The following is a 19,152-nucleotide window of genomic DNA, read 5'->3' as shown; positions in this document are numbered from 1 at the left end:
TCCCTGGTTAGTTTGAGAGAGTCCAATGTCCCTTATGTGTAAAGGCATGTCCCCGGTTGGGCAGCTCAGGGATCTGGAGCTGGTGTGGCTTCAACCCACGCCAACAGAGCTGCTCCAGGGCACATGGAATGCTTGATGCATTCACTGGGACAGTCTGTACATTTTGAGATCAGGGCAGGCCCCTAAAAATGGACAAATTCAACATCGCCTGTCTATTCAGAAGAGGACCGAAATATTCATTTGAGTAGAACTGGGACCTCTTCTTCATGCTACCCCTTCGCATTGGCAGCTTTTCCACTATTCCCTCTGCCACCTTAAATCCCACAGACTGATGCTTTCCACTGAGTGCAAGGAATTTTCTTCTACTATTTCCAACTGCTTTGTTTATCATCTAATGCATGTCTTCTCATACAAGTGGGGTGCAGCTCCATAGAAATTAGCAGAGCAGTTTCATGTGGAACGAGTATTAGGCTTTTTTTCTGTTAGTATTTTCATGGCATAATCTTTTCAAGCATAACTCAAATATTCCCAGATAATTTTCATAAGTACCTATACTCTCTAAAGTATACAAACAGTTGCATGCTACCAGTCCTCTGAAGATATAAGAAATTCACCATTAACTGTGTCCTTGCTCACACCTTTAATAAAATATTTTTAAACACTTTTACTGTTATTATTAGTAACAGTCATTTGTAATGTGATTCTTATTCATTGATCGGGACCCTGCTGTGCACAGTGCAGCCATGCCAAACATCCCTGTACCAAAGGGTTCATAATTTAAATATGAGATGAGAAACCACACATCAATACAGAGGAAGCAAAAGGAAAGAATAAAAGATTTATCTTCTACAATTATGTAAGTGGTGTACTAGGAAAGGAGAAGAAAGCTTGCAAGGAGTAGTGAGAAATAACTGTAGGCAAGCAAAGAACAAGCACTGAATGTACAATCTGTGGTTTTATAAATATCTTCTATAACATGTAGTCATGACAATAAGAGTCCTGACTGTACTAAGGTAGAACATGCCATTTGTGTCTTGTTTTCATTTCTATACTGTTTGGTTGCTCAATTTTGGATTAATTTTCCAGATCCTATATTGGACTTGTTGCTGTGTTTTAATTCTTGGGGGAAAGTTCTCTATTCTCTTTTCTCACTATTCTTTTCCTTTTCTCTTTACATTGCTTTCACTGATCCAACCATATGCAATAAGGTTCTAGTATCCTGGCTTGTTTAAAATATTAACATCAAATAGCAATTAAAATTGTGAATGACTGAAATAATTTAAGTTTGATAAATTATCATGTAATGATATGTGAGGGAACTGTATAAAATGTTATTTTCTTTCACTTACAACCTTTTGTACAATGATAGACTCATTTAATCATTTTATTTTTCTGTAGGTATTTTGTCCATATGTATTACCTTGGAATTCCTTTAAATTTTTTTAGCTTGGAAATCCTGCCATCCATTTCTGACAAGAACTTTGATCAAATTGACATATTTCTCTTTACTTTATTTTTTTTTTCTCCAAAAATGTGCAGAACTTACTGCATGGCATCATGCTACTACAAGAAATTTGCTTTGGATTCAGATTTCAGAGAGATCAGCACATGGATACGGTATATTGGTTATGAAGGACATGATATTTCCTAATAGTTTCCTCCAAACTTGCATATATTTGCAGATCTGTGCTTAGTCCCACAAAGGCAGAAAATCTAGAAATGAAAGAGTTTGTATAAAACACTGTTTGCTGAAAAGAGTGCTTTTCGTATGTGATTTTAATAAGCAGAGTTATATAGAAGAAATAAGATAGTTTGTATCACATAGGAAAAAGCTACTTTTTTAATGACTAATTGCTTGCTCTAATGAACATCTTTTCTTGCACCTGCAGTACTACTGCTGCTTTTAAGAACAGAAATCTCATCTCTCCCTACTTGATGTGATGTAGATTAAGACCCAGGCACTAGTGGTTTGAATGTCTCATTTTCAGAAATCCATCTGGCTAGTTACATGGCAAATTTTTGACCTGCTGGCCCCTAACTCTTCATTTTTTTAACCCTGGCAAACTAAAATTCTGATATTTTTGTCAGACTCTACTATTATCAATACTAACAGAAATACAGAATAGCTTATACACTGGTAATTGTTGATGTGTTTTGATAATTTCATATTGCAAATTATATGTTATATTGTAAATTTCTCTCTAGTCTCATAAGTGTTTATATTACTTTTTCCAGTTCTTCTCTACAAGCAAAAAGCTAATTTCCTATTTACATCAGATTATATGTAGTCTTGGGTTAAAAGCAGTGACTAAAATTCTACTTATCTCTTATCTCAGAGTTTAGAAAGGATATGTTTAGAAGTGCTACACAGTAACAAAAACCTTGCACTATGAGTATTATAATTCTGTGAAATTTTTCCAGTGCATAGATTTCACTAGTTATCATATACTTTTGCCTGCAAACTGCAAACTGCTCAACTTCTAGCAGTTGGTATTAAAAACCATGAAGATACCATTGCCTGCATCCTCTCAGTTCTCAGCTTGCAGAATGACTATGGGCAGCCTCATCTCCGATGGATGAAATCTCCTTTCTTAAGGATCTCTTCCAGAAACATCAACTCTTCTCTTCCTCCATTATAATGAATTGAATTTCTTATCTCTCCTAATCATTAACCATTAATCACCTTTCATGGTGCAACACTTAAAATCTGAGTAGATGGTTAGGAAATACCTAATGCATTCATACATAAACGAAGAGAGACTGAGAAGAAAAACCAAAGGAGAAAAAACCCCATAATTCAGCTCCTGTATTATTCACAGGGAACAGGCTTTGAGATGGAGACACTGTCATTTCCTTTTGCATTGTGTTGATGCAGAGTAGCCTGTCAAGTGACAGGGAAGATGATAGGTAGGATATCATGTTTTGTCACTCACCTGTACATATTATACTGGTCAATGTCTTAACTTCATATTCCAAGGCATGGGGAGTTATAATATTGCCAGTTTCCCCTGACAGCATTGGTTTACAACTGCACCCAATTTCATACCAGAAACAGCATGGTAGTATCAGCTTATCTGACACAAGTCTTGCTCTAGCCTGAACTGCTTCTGCTTTCATTTTGCTTCAGATTCTTGTTGATGCAGATCACAACAACCAAAAAGCAGGCAACAGATGAATATAGCAAGTTCAGCAAGATTAGAGACAACCTACAGGCCTTTCACTTGACTGTAGCTGCTGTTCCTTGGGTCTTAGGTATGAAAGCATGAGTAAACAAAGAGAAAAGGCATTTGATGGAAAAAAAGGAACTTGTCCCCAACTTTCACTGAAAGACACTTGGATAAGTGAAAAAGAATGACTGAAATTTATCTTCCACCAACATGCAGTCTCACAGGTGCTAAACTAATGACAGAAGGTAAACCACAGACGCAAGGGCTATGCCCTACTGAATATATGTAGTAGGGCATAAAAATTTAGTGGTGACTAAAATTTTTAATATTTTCCTTTCTGGCACAGCTCAATCATGGCTCGTCTATACTATCAAAACTCTTGCCTCTTTGGTTTTACAACTTCATAAAAAAGCTTTTAATGTCTTTTCTGTAAAAGTTCTATCGCATATTTTGAACTAATACATGAGAATGCCTTTTTTTCATGTGTCAATTTTTTCATAAATTTAAGTCACTAGAGTAAAATTCAAGCATATTCTAAACATCTAGCTATTGATTCAGTTCACTTGCCAAGTGATCAATGTGGTCATCAAAATGTTTGGCTGAGAAAGTTATTCCTTTCTAGTTTATATGCAGTGAGACCCAACAGGAATTATATATTAGATATATAAAAGACTTTCTTCCTCTTTTCTAACTCCAATTCTAACTGATTAAATTTTTTTTCAACCAGGCGTTCTTCAGCAATTCTTTGGCATGGAAGTGGCCCTGCTGTGCTCTCCTGCTTGAGTGCTTGCCAAACACCAAAGGTTCAGCTTTGGAGAGCAGAGCAATGAGGATGGATTATTAGAATATGGTTCCAGGCTTTAGTAAGGAACATAATATGAATATGTCCCAGCACTATTTTCCTCCATTTGAATATACCCATATTTTACATTCTGATAATTTTTGTGTTTCAAAGCTTTTTGTGATCAGAAAAGAGGTCCCCATACTTTCACCTTTCAAATGTAGCACATTTTTAATTTGTGCACGTGTTACTGCTCAAGATGTATAAAAAATTTTTAATTCCCTGACTAAAAATTGTGCACTGTTTTTCAGGACTGTAGTCTGGTTTTACATCACTTCTTTGAAAAGAGTATATTAATGTAGAGTTTTATCTACGAATTCTTGTATGTATAAGTTTACTCAGGCAAGTTACTGGATTTATGAGTAAAGAGGAAAGACCACAATATCTTGCTCTGCTCCCCTCACTACAAGATTCATTTGTTTGAATGAAGGGCTGGCAAGACTGTACTACATAAGTGCCTGCAAGCTGACAATGCAAGATATTAATTTAAAATAAAAGGGTCAATGAAAACCCAACGTGGCAGTTGGCTCAGGTCACTGGCTGTTGTCCTTTTCTCTCTTTACTCTCAAGCCCTTCACACACATACTTGGCTATTCAGTGAACCCAGACTCTGAAAAATGTGCCTTTTTAACTTAGCTCTCAAAAAAAGCTTTCAGAGTAGCAAAAATAGCAATGCCCTCCTACAATACCTACTGCACCTTCAAATCATGGAAGGGGAAGATCGAGTTTTGTCATGGTATCACAAATAATGCCACAAAGATGAGCATGGGAGTCCAAGATGTGAAAGAATAGTAAAATCAGTACCTGTACCTTCAGTGACCTATCTTCAGCCTGCCATGTATAAGTCCCATGATATGTTCCAGCAACATCCCAGATTTTATCACTATACAAAAAAACTACAACCATGTCATTTTATTGCATGCCTGCACACTGCCTGATTGAGTAGTCTCCATCTCTGCAGGTTTTTAAGACCTGTAAAAATAAAGCCCTTAGTAACCTTGTCTTGTATGAAGTCCTACAGCTGAGTGTCCTTTGTGCAGAAGTTGGAGTAGAGGCCTCCTGAGGACCCTTCCAGCTTAAGGTAACCCAGGAACACAGCACAAAGACATACACAAACACAGAGAACATACACAAATACTCCTCACCAAACTCCACCTGTAAAACCTCTTAGAATTTATGATGTCATAGATCTACTATGCTCTAGCATAGCTCAACTGAGTTTCCAATACCTTAAACTTTTGTGATATTCACAGAGATGCTAATATGTAACTAAGATCAGGAGACATATAGCTCTGCCTAATCACAGTTCTTAATGTGGATAATCACATATACAATAGCCTCTAGTTACCTCCCTGACAGTAGCTGCCAAAATTTTTTAGGATAGTTATGTAGATTAGTGACAACAGAACCATGAAGAACTATCACATGTATGTTACTTTTCTGACATTTTAAATAAATGTATTCAAAAAGCAGAAAATATTCAGTGCTTGCTTCCTATCAGTAAAAGCAGTCATAAACCTTTTTCTTAGCATGGTTCAGGGCAAAGACACAAGTTTCCAGTACCTATGAGGTTTCTGTACTTTCTAGCCTGTAACCCAGAGGCTACACCAGCTGACTTCTGGTTTTTGCATTTAAAACATTCTGGCTCTTAAAAAAAAGGTATTGGTTTACTGTTGCATGCTAACTCCAAAACATAAGTTCATCTGATCAAGAGAGACTAACAGCTGCATCATCTTCTGCCTGGCTTCCTCACCTCTATGCCAAGCATACAATGCACATATAAAATCTTCACAATATGGTATTTAAAATCTGCCTTTTGCATTGGCTGGATATCTAACTCACTGTGATCCAAATGAAATTAAAACACCCTTTCCTAGAGTACTGTGGAAATCTGTAGTGATTATTTTAGAGCAGATATTTACACTCCTTGTCCTTGGACTTCAGTGACATGAACACCAAGACAGGCATGTTCTTTACCTGAACAAGAATAAAATGATGAGTGCTCATTCTAAAAGGTTTAAACACTATTTTGTGAGTAAAGGCAATGTGGGTTATATCCTGACAAAGACTCAACCTGAAATATCTGGGGTATCAGAGCAGACTTGCAACACTAGTTGCAAATGTGTTGGAAAAAGCAAATTTTTCAGCTGGCCTCAGTGCACATCAATATATATGGAATAAACAGTGACTGTGCTTTTGTAACACATCCCTTATTTGAGGGACAAATGCATAAGAATATTCACAGCATTCTATTTTCACATTCATTAATATCAAAACCAGAGCTTTCTAGTGACCTTGCTCTGCTCAGGACTGTTATCACTAATGGGCCTATCATAGTCTCATGCTCCCAAACTTCACAGCTCATTTCTTCCACGCTAATGCGCATACAGATCATTTGAGGGGGGAAAAAAACCACATATGCATATCTAAGCTCCATGACTCCCCACTATTCTATTACTTCTCATAACATAAAAGGGTAGGTGATTTTAGCTTGAGCGTGAAAGGGAATAAAACAACCCCAGAAAAACATCTTAACTCCTAACACATGCAGCAAGATGTCTGAGCACAAAGTTTATTTCAGGATTTACTACTTAACTACTTCATGAGCATTAGGAAGTCAATGCCCCCCAACCCACAGCTCCTTTTCTCTAAACTGGTAACAATATTGCCTTTTTATAATTTGCAGCTTGGAAAAACAGGGGAAAGCTGTAATGAATTTGGCCTTTTTTTTAGCGAAAGGAAGGGAAGAGTGAAAGAAAAAATGGTAAGTTTTTAAAAAGATACTCTGCAGCCTCTAAAGCTAGTCCATCTTATGATTTAGCTGGCATTACTGTTACAAGATTCAGCCTCGCTGTCTAACAACTTTCACTTGCTAGAATTTAAATCTGGTACTTCTTATCAGGAACATGGAGAAGAAATTATTCCCTTGGTATTTGTATCATCATACTTAACTTTAATCACTGATTGTAGAAATTCTATCATATCATTATATCATGCAATCCATTGTATGTATTTTGGAGTTTCAGTCAATGCAGACTAGCAGTATGGGAACTATTTAATATATCAGATAATCCTAGCTGCCTGGGGCAGAATTCAACACCATTTGAGGCAAGTACCTCAGACTTCCTTTATAGTCCCTGTAAGTGCTGGCCACAACACACCTTATCTTCAAGTCCCAAGTCTAAAACAAGTCATAAAGGACCCAGTTCCTCTTCAGAATTTGGTGAGCATAGGGTGACTGTCTCAGCTATGGATGCACACATAAGAAACATAGACTCACAGAATTTCATTTGCAAGTTAGCTTTGCAGGTCATCTAGTCCAAAACTAGGTCACGTTGCTCTGACCTGGGCCCAGTCAAGTCCTGACACCTCCAAATTTCATAAACTCTGGACAATGAGTTTTGGTAATTGACACTCTTTACAGTTAAAAAAAAGTTTCTCAATATCTTATCAGAATCTCCTATTTTTCAACTTGTGTCCACCACAGATGTCTAAAATCACCTGAGATCTGACCGCTATAATGCAATCAACAGGCTACTCTCTTACAACATTTTGCTACTGCTCGCTTTATTTGAAGGTCTTTGTAGAAAGCAAAGAATTTTTAAACTTGTGGTAGCATGTTCCAAGCATTAGCAAGACAGGGAGTTAAGAAAGGTCTGAAGGTTTCAAAACAGTGCTTCTGGACAAGAAAAGTAATGAGATTACTCCCCTCAGATGCCAAGTACAGAAATTAAGGGACTCATCCATACGACAGTTGGGTTTTGGCTTTCTGTTCAAAATCTAAGAATAAAGAAATATAAACAAAATCAATTAGAAAGTCTAGTGTTCATTTGGAGGAGATCCATTGATAATTGGAAAGACTAAGTAAAGGCAAATTAGAGATGTTACTATGAGATTACAGAAAATATATGAAATGAGAGCTTCAGAAATGTGATCTGCCCAGGAAGTTCTGAGTAAAATCTATGCATTTGTAATAGACAAAGCTCATCTGCCTGCTTATAATTCAGGAAAGATCAGTATTGTTATGAGTATAGCAGAACTTGAATAATAAATTTAGGTGGAGACCATCATTTGCACTTCCCATTTGGTTAGAAGGGCATTGTAACAGCTGTTTTTCTCACCAAAAGCAGCTGACTGGTGATATTATTTTTCAATTAATGATGTTACACTATGAATAGATTACTGCATGTAGGCATGAAAACAACATCAATTAGTGAAAGAAATTCAGCAATGTAATAAAGTAGGTTTTGGTTTTTATTTAATTGGAGGGTAGGGAAAGTCAGAGATGGAATAAACCCCTTCTAGACACAGTGAAATTTGTATGCTGAAGGCTCTCAAAACAATCCGAGCCAGACTGAGTAAACAGATCTAGAAAAAGAAAGAATTAGGGAAGTGTAGAAGAGCAGAGAACAAAGATGCCAAAGACTTAAAGCAGTGTTGAGAAAATCTAAGGGGATTTTGTTTTTTAAACAAGAGTGTAATTTTGCACTGAATCTTCAAATGAATAAAGATTTCAGTTATTTAGAACTGAAATGCCATCCCTAAGTATCTTTACATTGTTACATGCACTAAGCCAAGCTGTGTAATTCCACTCTTGGTTGATTGTGAAAGTAAAGCTTTTTAGTTTTACATTCCAAATTACAATAGAAGAGATGACACCAAAGGAAAACAGCCTTATGCTAAAAGACAACACCCTACTGCAGTGGTGCTTGTGAACTGCATTCCATACACTAACTCCCATTTCATACTATCTGTGGAAAACACAGCCTAATTTGGGTGTATAAGATGTGAGATCTATATTAGCTAGTCTTAGAGCTCTAATGTACTCCTCTAGCATAAAATGAGGATCAAATCAAATAGCTGAAACAATGACCTCTGGACACATATTACTACGTCTTTCACCACACCTATAGGTCACAAAATCTTCCCAATTCTTCTTGGAAGCAAATAAAAACACCAAATAACATGAAGGGGTAAATAAATATGACCCATGAAAAATAAAATCTGCTTTGCAGGTACATGACTTATGAGCAACATGTATAATGAAATATTTGCTCTACACCCTGCTATGAAAGAATATGTGTGTGAATGACTGCTGGTGAAAACAAGACTCTTTCAAAGCTTGGGTTTTCTTTCTTGTGTCATTCTGCTCTGCTTTGTGCTCCTTTCCCAGACAATAAGTAGGTAAGTGCATTTAGATTCTGTCCATGTACAGCAAAACATCAAAAGTTCACATTCCAAAGGACCCACCCTTCATAATTCACACCTTGCAGCTTTTCTTTCTTAAAAAGACTATGCCTTTCACACATTTACTGTTTCACTGTCTTGCCCTGAATCAGAAAATGATGAAAACTTCCTTGCAGTGAATTGAGGGACAGAGATTTTGGAAAGCTGATCTTTCTACCTTCTTTGATTTTACAAAACCTTATTTTTCTGGTTCGTGATTAATCGGGATTAATTTCTCTGTCTGAAAATGCAAAGGACGTCCCACTATCACATTTGCTACATCCCTTCCCTAAAACCCTCAAAATAGAAATGATAAAATTACTCTCTTTCTTTTTCCTGAGTCTGTAGGAGTTACAGCCTGATTAGTAATTCCCTGTGTAAGAAAGAAGAGTGACCCAGCAAAGAGCGTGGGAACATAAAACTGCTAGAAGAGAGAAGCCAAGTCTTACACTGTGCCTATTCATTTCTAATAGAATGTGTTCTCAGCAGACAGTTTTATATAGTAGGAGCTTGAGATTTGCAGAGAAAGATAAGTTCTGGTCCAGTATCTACATCCCATCTGGGACATGGGCTACTCAGGAATTTCCAGCAAAATATTTTTCCTCATAATATGTCAAACTGTCATTTTGAACTCGCTGTACATTTAACATCCTTAATGTCAGTGAAAAAGAAAAAGGGGCTTAAAAGTTAGTGAAGAGCTGAGGGGACACTTGGGTTATTGAACTGCTCCCTCCCAGGACCACTTCCTTTCTTCTCCCTCTGCATTCAAAGGTTGTGGATGGTCACCAGGTCTTGCATCCAACACCATGGTCCTTCAAGTCACCTGCTGAGAGAAGTCTTTTTCCACAGCAATAGCTCAGTGTCCCAGGTGCTGAGCACCTGAAGCCAGCCACCAAAGGACGTTCATCCTTCATGAAGCACAAGAAATGGAGAACCAAGACAAGAACTGGGAAATGCACTGTAAGGGTGGGTGACAGGTGACAGAGCAGACTGCAGGCACAACTCTGATGAGCTGTGATGAGGCTTCTCACACTTTGGAGCTGAGGCTGTACAGACACTGACTGGCTCTAACTGAGCACCTGCCTGGGGAAGCCAACCCAGCCCAGGGTTCTTTGAGAAAGCAAAGAGGAGACAGCCATGGAAAGGAAAGCCCTTGCATAATGCTTTACGCTATGAATTTCTGTAAATGCTCCACAGCACCACCTGAGGAAGCAGTGCATGGACTTTCTGATCTGTTCACTGAAAATAAATATGAAAGAAGCTCTGAAAACCCATGGGAGATGTATTTATTGCAAGTTGCAAACTTTTGTCCAACATGAAAAAACCAAAAACTTTAATTTCCCTGACTTCTGCAAAGTGAAGGATGAAAAAACACATAAAACTATCCTAGAAATGCAGACACTTTTTCTTTAGAATTTGAAAGGCCCACATGATTAAAAAAAGAATGTATAGAAATTCCACTAGGGTTTGTGTTTATTTATAGTATTCTTCACACATTCTACTGCAGTTTATTTCCTACTTGTTCTGCAGCTACTGAAGAGTATTGTTATCCAGCTCATCTTCCAGTAACTATCTGATGGTCTGTCAAAGCACAAACAATTCTGACTACTGAGGGAGAGAGAACATAAACATATTTTAAAATAGTCCACAACTCCATCTTTGATTGTCTCCCAACCTGCATGCTTTCTATCAACTTTATTCAACATACACTTTGATGTCTTGCTTTATCTAGTCATCACTTTGGGTTTATGTGGCAATTAACAAGCTCAGCTTTTCTGTGACTTTTGAAAAGAGAATGGACACATATTTCTATCAGTTTTGTGATCTATTTCTTATGTGACTATGAAATTACTTTTTTTCCCACTTACAGGGTAAGGGTAATGCCATCTAATTTTCCTGAAGACATGGTATTGAAGATGCCACATACCTTCAGAGACATCAAAATACATGCCAGTAATGCACTGAAATAATTAATCTCATTTATACTACATTCCAGATAAATATTTGGTATAATCAGTGTCTTCCTTTTACATACCTTGCCTTTTTTTCCCCATACCAGAGATCAGAGAGGTATTGTCTTTCAAAGAAAAATCTCATCTTAATCCAGAACACCCAAAATTTTCCAATTAAACCACTGGCAATTTTTACCAAATTGAAAATGGAGAATTATTACAAATATAGTAAAACATTTGAGTGTTTTTAAGAATATTTGAAGAGCACAGCACATTTTGTAGTCATATTAAAGTAATAATTAATAAATAGTTTTTACATTTATATTTTCACCAGAGTCATTCATACAGTGTTTTAAAATGTCAGCAAGGGTATATCTTATTTAAAAAATTTATAGTTTGACTTACTGGGAAGTACAGAAGAAGTGATCCAAAAAGAATGGTTTCCAGCAGCACCAGCCCTGAAGCTCTGATACTCTAGAAGAAAAAAACCAACACAAAATATTAGAAAATTCTCTCAGTGTATTATTTTCATAAAAGTACCTTCACTTTTGTCCATGTAACACTTCCACAGTAATGTTTATTAAGCTGTCTGTCATGCTTGCATGCTCCACACTCTTTAAATCACAGGCCCATTACAATGGTTGTGTTTTACAAAATTAAATTTAAAATATCTTTTTCCTATTTTAAATACTATTCAACAGACATTACCTGGATATGATTTAAAATTGCTACATTTGCTCTCAAGTGTCAAGACTTAGGGATCACGGGAATTACAGACATGAATTTAACCACAGAATTTGTTCTGCATTGCTTAAATTTCAAGAAGTCCCTAGAATATTTTTGCTCACTTAATATTTATGACTTAGCTTCCATAATAAGTATGAATAATCTACAATTTTACTGAATATAGTGTGCTCTTAGGCTGCAAGTGCATTTACTTTCCCTGAAATTTTTGTACAAAGATGTTGATCCATTAACTTGTCAGGATTGTTAAATACTATGCCATTTCCTCACCACATGTTGATTAAGGAAACCAACATGGTTTTCTTAAATCTTAAAACTGTAAAAAAAAAATCAATTTTTTTTTCCTAACACAAAGTGTGTTCCAATAAGTTTGATTATTTATGTACAGTGCAACTGTGCCTTATCTTAGAGACAAAACATCCACACATGTGAGAAACCGAAATGTAATGTTTAATGACTCAGAATGGAGCACTGCAAAAGGAGGAGTGCTTTGCTGATGTGTGAGAGGTACAGCCCAGGCAGAGGCTGTGAGCACCAGAGGAGGACCATGACAAATCAACCTTTGTTTAGCAAGAAGCTGGGTTTGAGTCACACAGGGGAAGAGGCCAATAAGAAGCAGATCCTGAGAGGAGGGATAATGCTGTTTATCATGCCAGTGCCCTCCCTTCCACGAGTGGCTCCAACATCATACAAGGCAGAGGTCATCGAGCTCATGTCTCTCATGACTCAAACTACTAAAGAATATTTTCTTTTCTTATTATGTACAAAGAATCCCTATATACCAGAATGACCAACAAAGCAACTGAAATGAGTTTCATATAGAGATGACAGAAATTATCTAAAATATCTAGAATCCATTCAACTCCCATGTGGACATTCTTTTCTAAACAAGTCTTTCACATCCTGATCAGTCTTTCATTTTCAAGCTTGTTTCTGTGCAGCATGATCACAAGATAACCTGCTGGGACAAAGAACTTCAGCATTTCCAGCTCTTCTTCCATCACAATAAATTGTCCCATGATTTTTTTCTCACCTGTGTTCTGGTAGGGACCATTCTCTGTGGATTCTATCTATTCTGCCTCCTGTCCCAAAAGAAGTGTGGCTTACAGAGCAACTCTGGAATTCAAAATGGGCTTGAATCCAGGTTTTGACTATACTTTCACCTCAGTCTTTGGTACCAGGAGAGCAGGGGGCTTCACCTAATGTTTACAGATATCACTGCTCTTCTAAATAGGATCCCTAGGCAAATGGAATACACATTCTAGCAGAGATGAATGCTATCCACATTGATGAAAAGCTCAACTCTTCCGACACAAAATAGTACAACTATTTTTATGTAAGTGTAGAGAAAATTAAAAAAAACTGGTTGTAAATTGAAGTATAAGAATTCTCCAAAACTACATTTTTGAAATGTTTGGTTTTCTCTACTACTACTACTACTACTACAAAAAAAAAAAAAAAAAAAAAAAGCTATTTTAACACTTGATTTTAAAATATTTTTATTTCTTCCATAATGACCACTATAGCCCAAGAAGTCCAGGAAGAAAAAATTAACCAGCACTGAAACTTTAATAACATGGATTAACTAAAGAGAAGAAAACCAAACTAAAGCAGAATGTTTCAAAATTAATTTACTAAAAATATTTTATGAGACATACAAGTATTTTCAGAAGCCTGTGAACAATAGTGTTTCCACTGAAAGCTGAATTTTCCACTGTGCAGAATTTGCAAATACGAGTCCCTAAGGCATGGCTGGGTGCAGGATCACAAATGCTTCACTTTGTGGGCATCTGCAACATACACAACAGTGAATATGCCCACAACACCTCAGGAAAAAAAACCCTTGCTCCTTCCTCCTTTAAGAAAATAAACAAAAGAAAGGAAGCTGATGATAGCCCAAAGACTCCACCACCCAGTGTCCACCTATACGGGCTACATAAACAAAATTCTCCAATGGAATTCACAGAAATTAGGGCATTCTAGGACATAGCCCTGAAATTTCATGCAGTGGGAATTTCTTCCCATGTAATATTTGCATGTTTTTTTGCTTTTTCTTTTCTTTCTTTTTTTTTCTTTTTTTTAACAGCTGCTTGGAGTGTTTTGCATCTGTCTTGCTTGTTGGCACTTATTTTGGTTTTATTTCTTTCTTTCTTTCTCTGGCTGTTCATCTTGTGTTCAGTCTGTTTATTGCCACTTTGTCTGTGTGTTCATCTCCCATTCAGGGTTTCATTTCTATCTTTACTTTTTTGTGTCAGTAGAACTGTCCTTTCTGGATTTCCTTGTCTTGCTCAATGGTTGCACATTGCTGACACCTAAGTAATACTGCAATTTATTCTGTTTCTAGCTTGGTACTAATTTTCATACTTAGCTACCTATACCATCCACTTATCTAGCTCTGCAAAGAGCACTGTTTGTGAAGGACTGATTCATGCCTTGGGATTTGCTCAATCTTCCATCCACCCATTCTATCCAGGCCCCATTAATAGCCTGTGAGATAAACAGTCATTCCTTATCCTTGAATCTCAGAAAGTAAAATCCCATTTCTGTGAAAAATCCCATTAAGAAAGAAAAGTTAGACATGCCTCTTGGCCACTGCTAAAGGGTCATAAATAAATGTTTCATAATTATTTGCACAAGGGAAATTTAAAAAAGTGTAGCTGCCCAAGTTGCATCAAGTGTAACAAAACAAGAGCTGAATTGATGTATAAACAAACACAGAAATAGTGTATTTCACCTGTCTGTGGTCCTAAGCAATCCAGGAAATACAACAGTATAAATTAGCACTGAATTCCTGAACGTCATCACATAAATCAGTGATATGAGTGTCAGAGTATTTTCATAGTGGAGGAAAAAAAAAAAAACCCAAAATAAAATTTAAGTCATTCTGTATTGGTTACATTGTGTATTATTGAATTAACTGAACTGTAGACTTTTGGTGTCAGTCCAGGAAGACTGCAGGTTCCTCCAGGGCCACATGTCACTGTGTATTACATGAGCATGGTACCATGGAAACCTACTGAGGGGAAAAGGTTGGCATATTTTGATTTTTTTCACTTTTGTTAAACAGTTCTGCTAGTCCTGTAATATAAAGAATGGCCAAAGAGGGCTGTGATTCACAGAAAATTTCCTTTTACAAAGATGGTTTCACCAGAATGTGAGCTTGCATTTCAGATAAGTATCGCATATTCGAAACCATTAGAGAAAAAAAAAAAAAAACAGATACACTTCTGTAATCTCACCTTTGAGATTCATATTTATCAAACTGGAAAGTGTATCTACACTCCATGTATAATTGGAAAGCACATATGGATACATGACAGAATGGTAGAGAAGCAAAGAAATCGAGAGAATGGGCACAGGTTTGCTCTGCTGTGCTAAGCTGATATATTTGAGGTGACTAGAAAAATTACTATGCAAATTGTCTCAAAAGAAGTGCAATAAAAAGTGTAGCTAAATGCAGGTGTGAAGGCAATGTGCTCCCTCTGCAGTGCTCCCAGGAGGACCCGTGTGGTGCAGGTCTGGCAGATCCATCCACTCGGCACGTGAGGACATGGGAGATGTGATGAGACCTTACAGGACTGTATTCCCAAACCTGTCTCTTACTTCTCTGAAAATCCTTCCTGTTCAAATTATTTTTCTTCCTGGCACAAGTGGTTCTTTACTTCTATTACATTAAGGAAGTGAAAAGAGATTTTTGTCAAGTTGAAAATACGTGGTTTGCAGTGGAGCTGGTTGAAATGTTTCATTACCAGTTGCTCTTCTCACTAAGATACACCTTCCCAATGAATAAATTTTTTTCCAGTATGACTACATTTTTGTCTTGATTTCCATGAGTTGTTTTCCTAAAGCCCATTGAACCTTTTTCCTCTGCCTTATCCCATATACCTTTTCCCAAATACAAAGACACTGTTATCTTTCTTAAGACAGGAAGAGCTGTGTGGAAAAACTAAACTTCACAAATTTTATCTCAATTAAAGTTTACTTTTAAGAAATAGAATGCACAGATTCTTCCTTTTGTTCTGTCCCCAAGGCCGAGCAGTAGGAAGATGTTTGGCACTTCTGTTAAGAAACAGAAGTTGGACTTCCAGTTCCCAGACACTGATATCAGGAGTTTCAGAAAAGAGTGGAATTTCATTGTGGTGGGCAACCTAATAATATTCACACCTGGAAAAGGAGTATTGGGACTAAAGAATGGGCATAAAAACAACTGGAAGGCATCCTCTGAATCCTCAGTTAGTACTCTATAACAGTAGTGTCATAAGTTATTTATTGTCTTGATAATAAATTCAGGGACTGATTAGGACCACTACCCATGAAAATGTAAACGTCAAATTCCATAATAAGGCTTTGCTTTAATTTTATTATTGTTGGTTGAGGTACAAAATTCAAACAACTTATTCCCAGCTAACAGCAGGAAAAGCTCTTCAGTTCAAGGGAGAAAAAGTTATATCTCTTTTGAAAATTTCTCTGTAAAATAATGAAGAGGAAATTGTGTGTCCTGTTCAACCTTTCATCACACTAACAAATATTTTTAATCTATTTCAATCATACCCTCCTAATAGAATACAGATTTCAAATACAGAAATATTCACAGCAAAGGCCAATTTTCCAAAAACAGGCCTACATTTACGGGCTGCCACTTAAACTGTACTGACAAACTGTCAGAATTTTCTGGCATTTGCAGGTTTTGTGCATTATTCCTAAACCAAATAAATATAATCCTCATGTTCTCTCCTTTCCCTTTCAAGCCTTTGAAAAAGACTTACGTGAAGGTCTTTTTTTCTATTACTAGTTACAGTTGAGCTCAAACAGAATATAATTATTAAATTTACTTCTTACTTGAAAAAAGAGTCAGGAAAAGCAAAGGTCATCAATCATAAAGCAATTTCATTACAAGTACCCAAGATTTCAGGCATCCAAGAAATCCTCTAATATTTAATTTTTCAGTTCATGTGGCCCTTGATTCTTTCTTTTATATAAGTAAAGAAACCTGTTGAGATATATCATGATGAAGGTAAGGTGTTCTGCATTTAGAAACATGGGCATTGCTGCATCTAAGTTGCACAACACCACCTAAAAGACAGACATTTGAGAAAACAGTATTTGCTGGTGAAGAACCCTCACAATAAAATTGATTAATGTCCCAGGGACATATTTTCTTATAAGGGCAGAAACTCCTTCTTTGGGGATATACTGCTAAGATCAAGACACCAGCTTCTCATCAAATAGTGGTGAAAATATACATCAAAGAAATTCAGTAATGAGGTAAGCACCTGAGTTCAATTTCAGTCTATTCACAGCTTTATGGTTAATTCAAAAGATGAATATGTACAATGACAATCATCAAAAATCTGGATCACTTAAAGAGTCTGTTTCACTAGATTATGAATTCAATTAACAAATTAACACAGAAATTAAATGAAGATCCAAAGACATTACTTTCAAGAATAAAATGCACTCTAATATTGGTAATTGCCTAATCACCAAGAGATTAAATTGAATACACAAAAAATCTGATGAAATAGGAAACCGAATTTCAGAAGCAGGAGGCAGGGCTCTGTATGTTCCTCTGTTTAATTTACAAACAGCTTCAGAATACCTGAACTAAATTTCAGCTTTCTTATTCAACATGGCCTCACCTATTACAGAAGATAAACCACAGCCCAATAAAATTGTCTGTATAAACTGTAGTTAAATCACACAGAAATAAACAGTTTTTGGTAAAAGGATAAAAAAATCAACCTGACTGCAAAGTTCATAACATCTCAGAGGAAAAAAACCTGAAAATTATGTGAGAAGTGTTAGAATAAATCTGATTAAGGTTAAAAAATTCTCATTATTTTCATTACTTATAAGGCAAATAAACTATACATGAAAATCATTATAATAATTTCAGATCAGTCAAAACCTCATACTTCTGAAGGTTTTAAATCCAATTTCAGTTTATTTTATTCAGTTTTCCTTTACAAGAGTCAAGTGCTAAACCACTCCAAAAGAATACCTTATGATTGTGCCTGAGAAATCCTAATCCCAAAAACAGTGAGATTGTTCAGCTCTTCAGAATTTATTAAGCTATGTAATTTCTCACTAAGTTTAGATCATGCAATGTGTGTTTCACTGAAATAAAAGCACATTTGTTTTTGAAGGAAATACTGCTATGCATAACTTAATTATTCTTCCTTCCAAAGTACTGCTGAAAGGCCCAGCCCCAGGGACGCCTCATGTTAGTGCAGACCCTGCACAAGGAATTAGTGAAATTGGCTGTGCTATCTGCACAAAGAGAAGAGTTTAAGACAAGAGGCAGCATAGGGATAAGGGCAGATGAGAAGAGCAATGGAACAACAAGGAAATATCACATTTCAGAACTAGCAATTAGTAGTTAGTCCCAGCCTATCATTATCCCACTCTAAGTCAAATACTTTGTCAGCACTTGAATCTGAAGACATGATATGGAGAGCAGAGGATGCTCTCAAAAAGCCTCCACCAAGCATGAGGAAAGTATGAAGGGAACAAGGGGTGTTTTTTGGAAAAGGTAACAAGGTGAGGCTGGTGTTGACACTTCTGCATCAAAGAAATGGCATTAGGAGATAGAAAAATGCTCATGTGGGAGCTGAAAAAAACCCAGAGATACACAGTTCATGTATGGTGTGAAAAGGGAGATGCAATGAGGGCAGCAGAAAGTGGCAGAGCAGTAAATCATGGGCAGCATCGTTTCGAACAGACAGGAGCAGGCTGTGACTGCATCTGCCAGCTGAAAGGACACAGCAATAGTCAAGACACAAGACACCAAGCTGAGACAACAAACTCAGGGCTGCAGACTGGCAGAAAACATTTATTAAAAGGGAGCTCAGAAGGAGTTCAGCAAGGCTCAGACACAGCCAGAGACACAGAGATCTCCAAAGTTCAAAATGACCTTTGGTAACAAGCAGGTTGCTACAGTAACTATGAAAGCAATAGCTGGGATGTCCTAGAGGGAAGCAGGAGGAGATCAAGGTTTCTTTTTCTGCTATATTGAAGTTGATGAGAAGATGTCAGATAAAAATGTCATGATTTTATTCCAGACAGGGGGAGGCATGGCTGTGTGAAGGAAGGCAAAAGCAATGTCACTGTGTTCATAGCAGAAAGTTCTAATGAGAAGCTGACAGCATGAGCCTGCTCCTAAAAACCTTCAACTTTTACCCAAAGAACTGAAGAAAATAATGAAGAATAGGAATATGTTTTG

At 36.8% G+C, this 19,152-nt stretch overlaps 1 protein-coding gene across 1 annotated transcript in view; it reads right to left on the bottom strand.

Annotated features, from left to right (window-relative positions):
* The window catches only part of GPR158 (G protein-coupled receptor 158), a 181,016-nt gene that overhangs the window by 67,617 nt on the left and 94,247 nt on the right, over positions 1-19,152 (bottom strand). Inside the window, exon 5 of the mRNA XM_041408771.1 lies at positions 11,592-11,660. Within this exon, the coding sequence (XP_041264705.1) occupies positions 11,592-11,660 (69 nt within the window). The remainder of the gene's footprint in view (positions 1-11,591; positions 11,661-19,152) is intronic.

This window comes from Onychostruthus taczanowskii, unplaced genomic scaffold (assembly GCF_017590055.1).
Source record: "Onychostruthus taczanowskii isolate IOZ18803 unplaced genomic scaffold, ASM1759005v1 scaffold3, whole genome shotgun sequence".
Taxonomy (NCBI): Eukaryota; Metazoa; Chordata; class Aves; order Passeriformes; family Passeridae; genus Onychostruthus; species Onychostruthus taczanowskii.
Note: the sequence above shows the minus strand (reverse complement) of the source record. Positions and strands in the feature narration are given on the sequence as shown.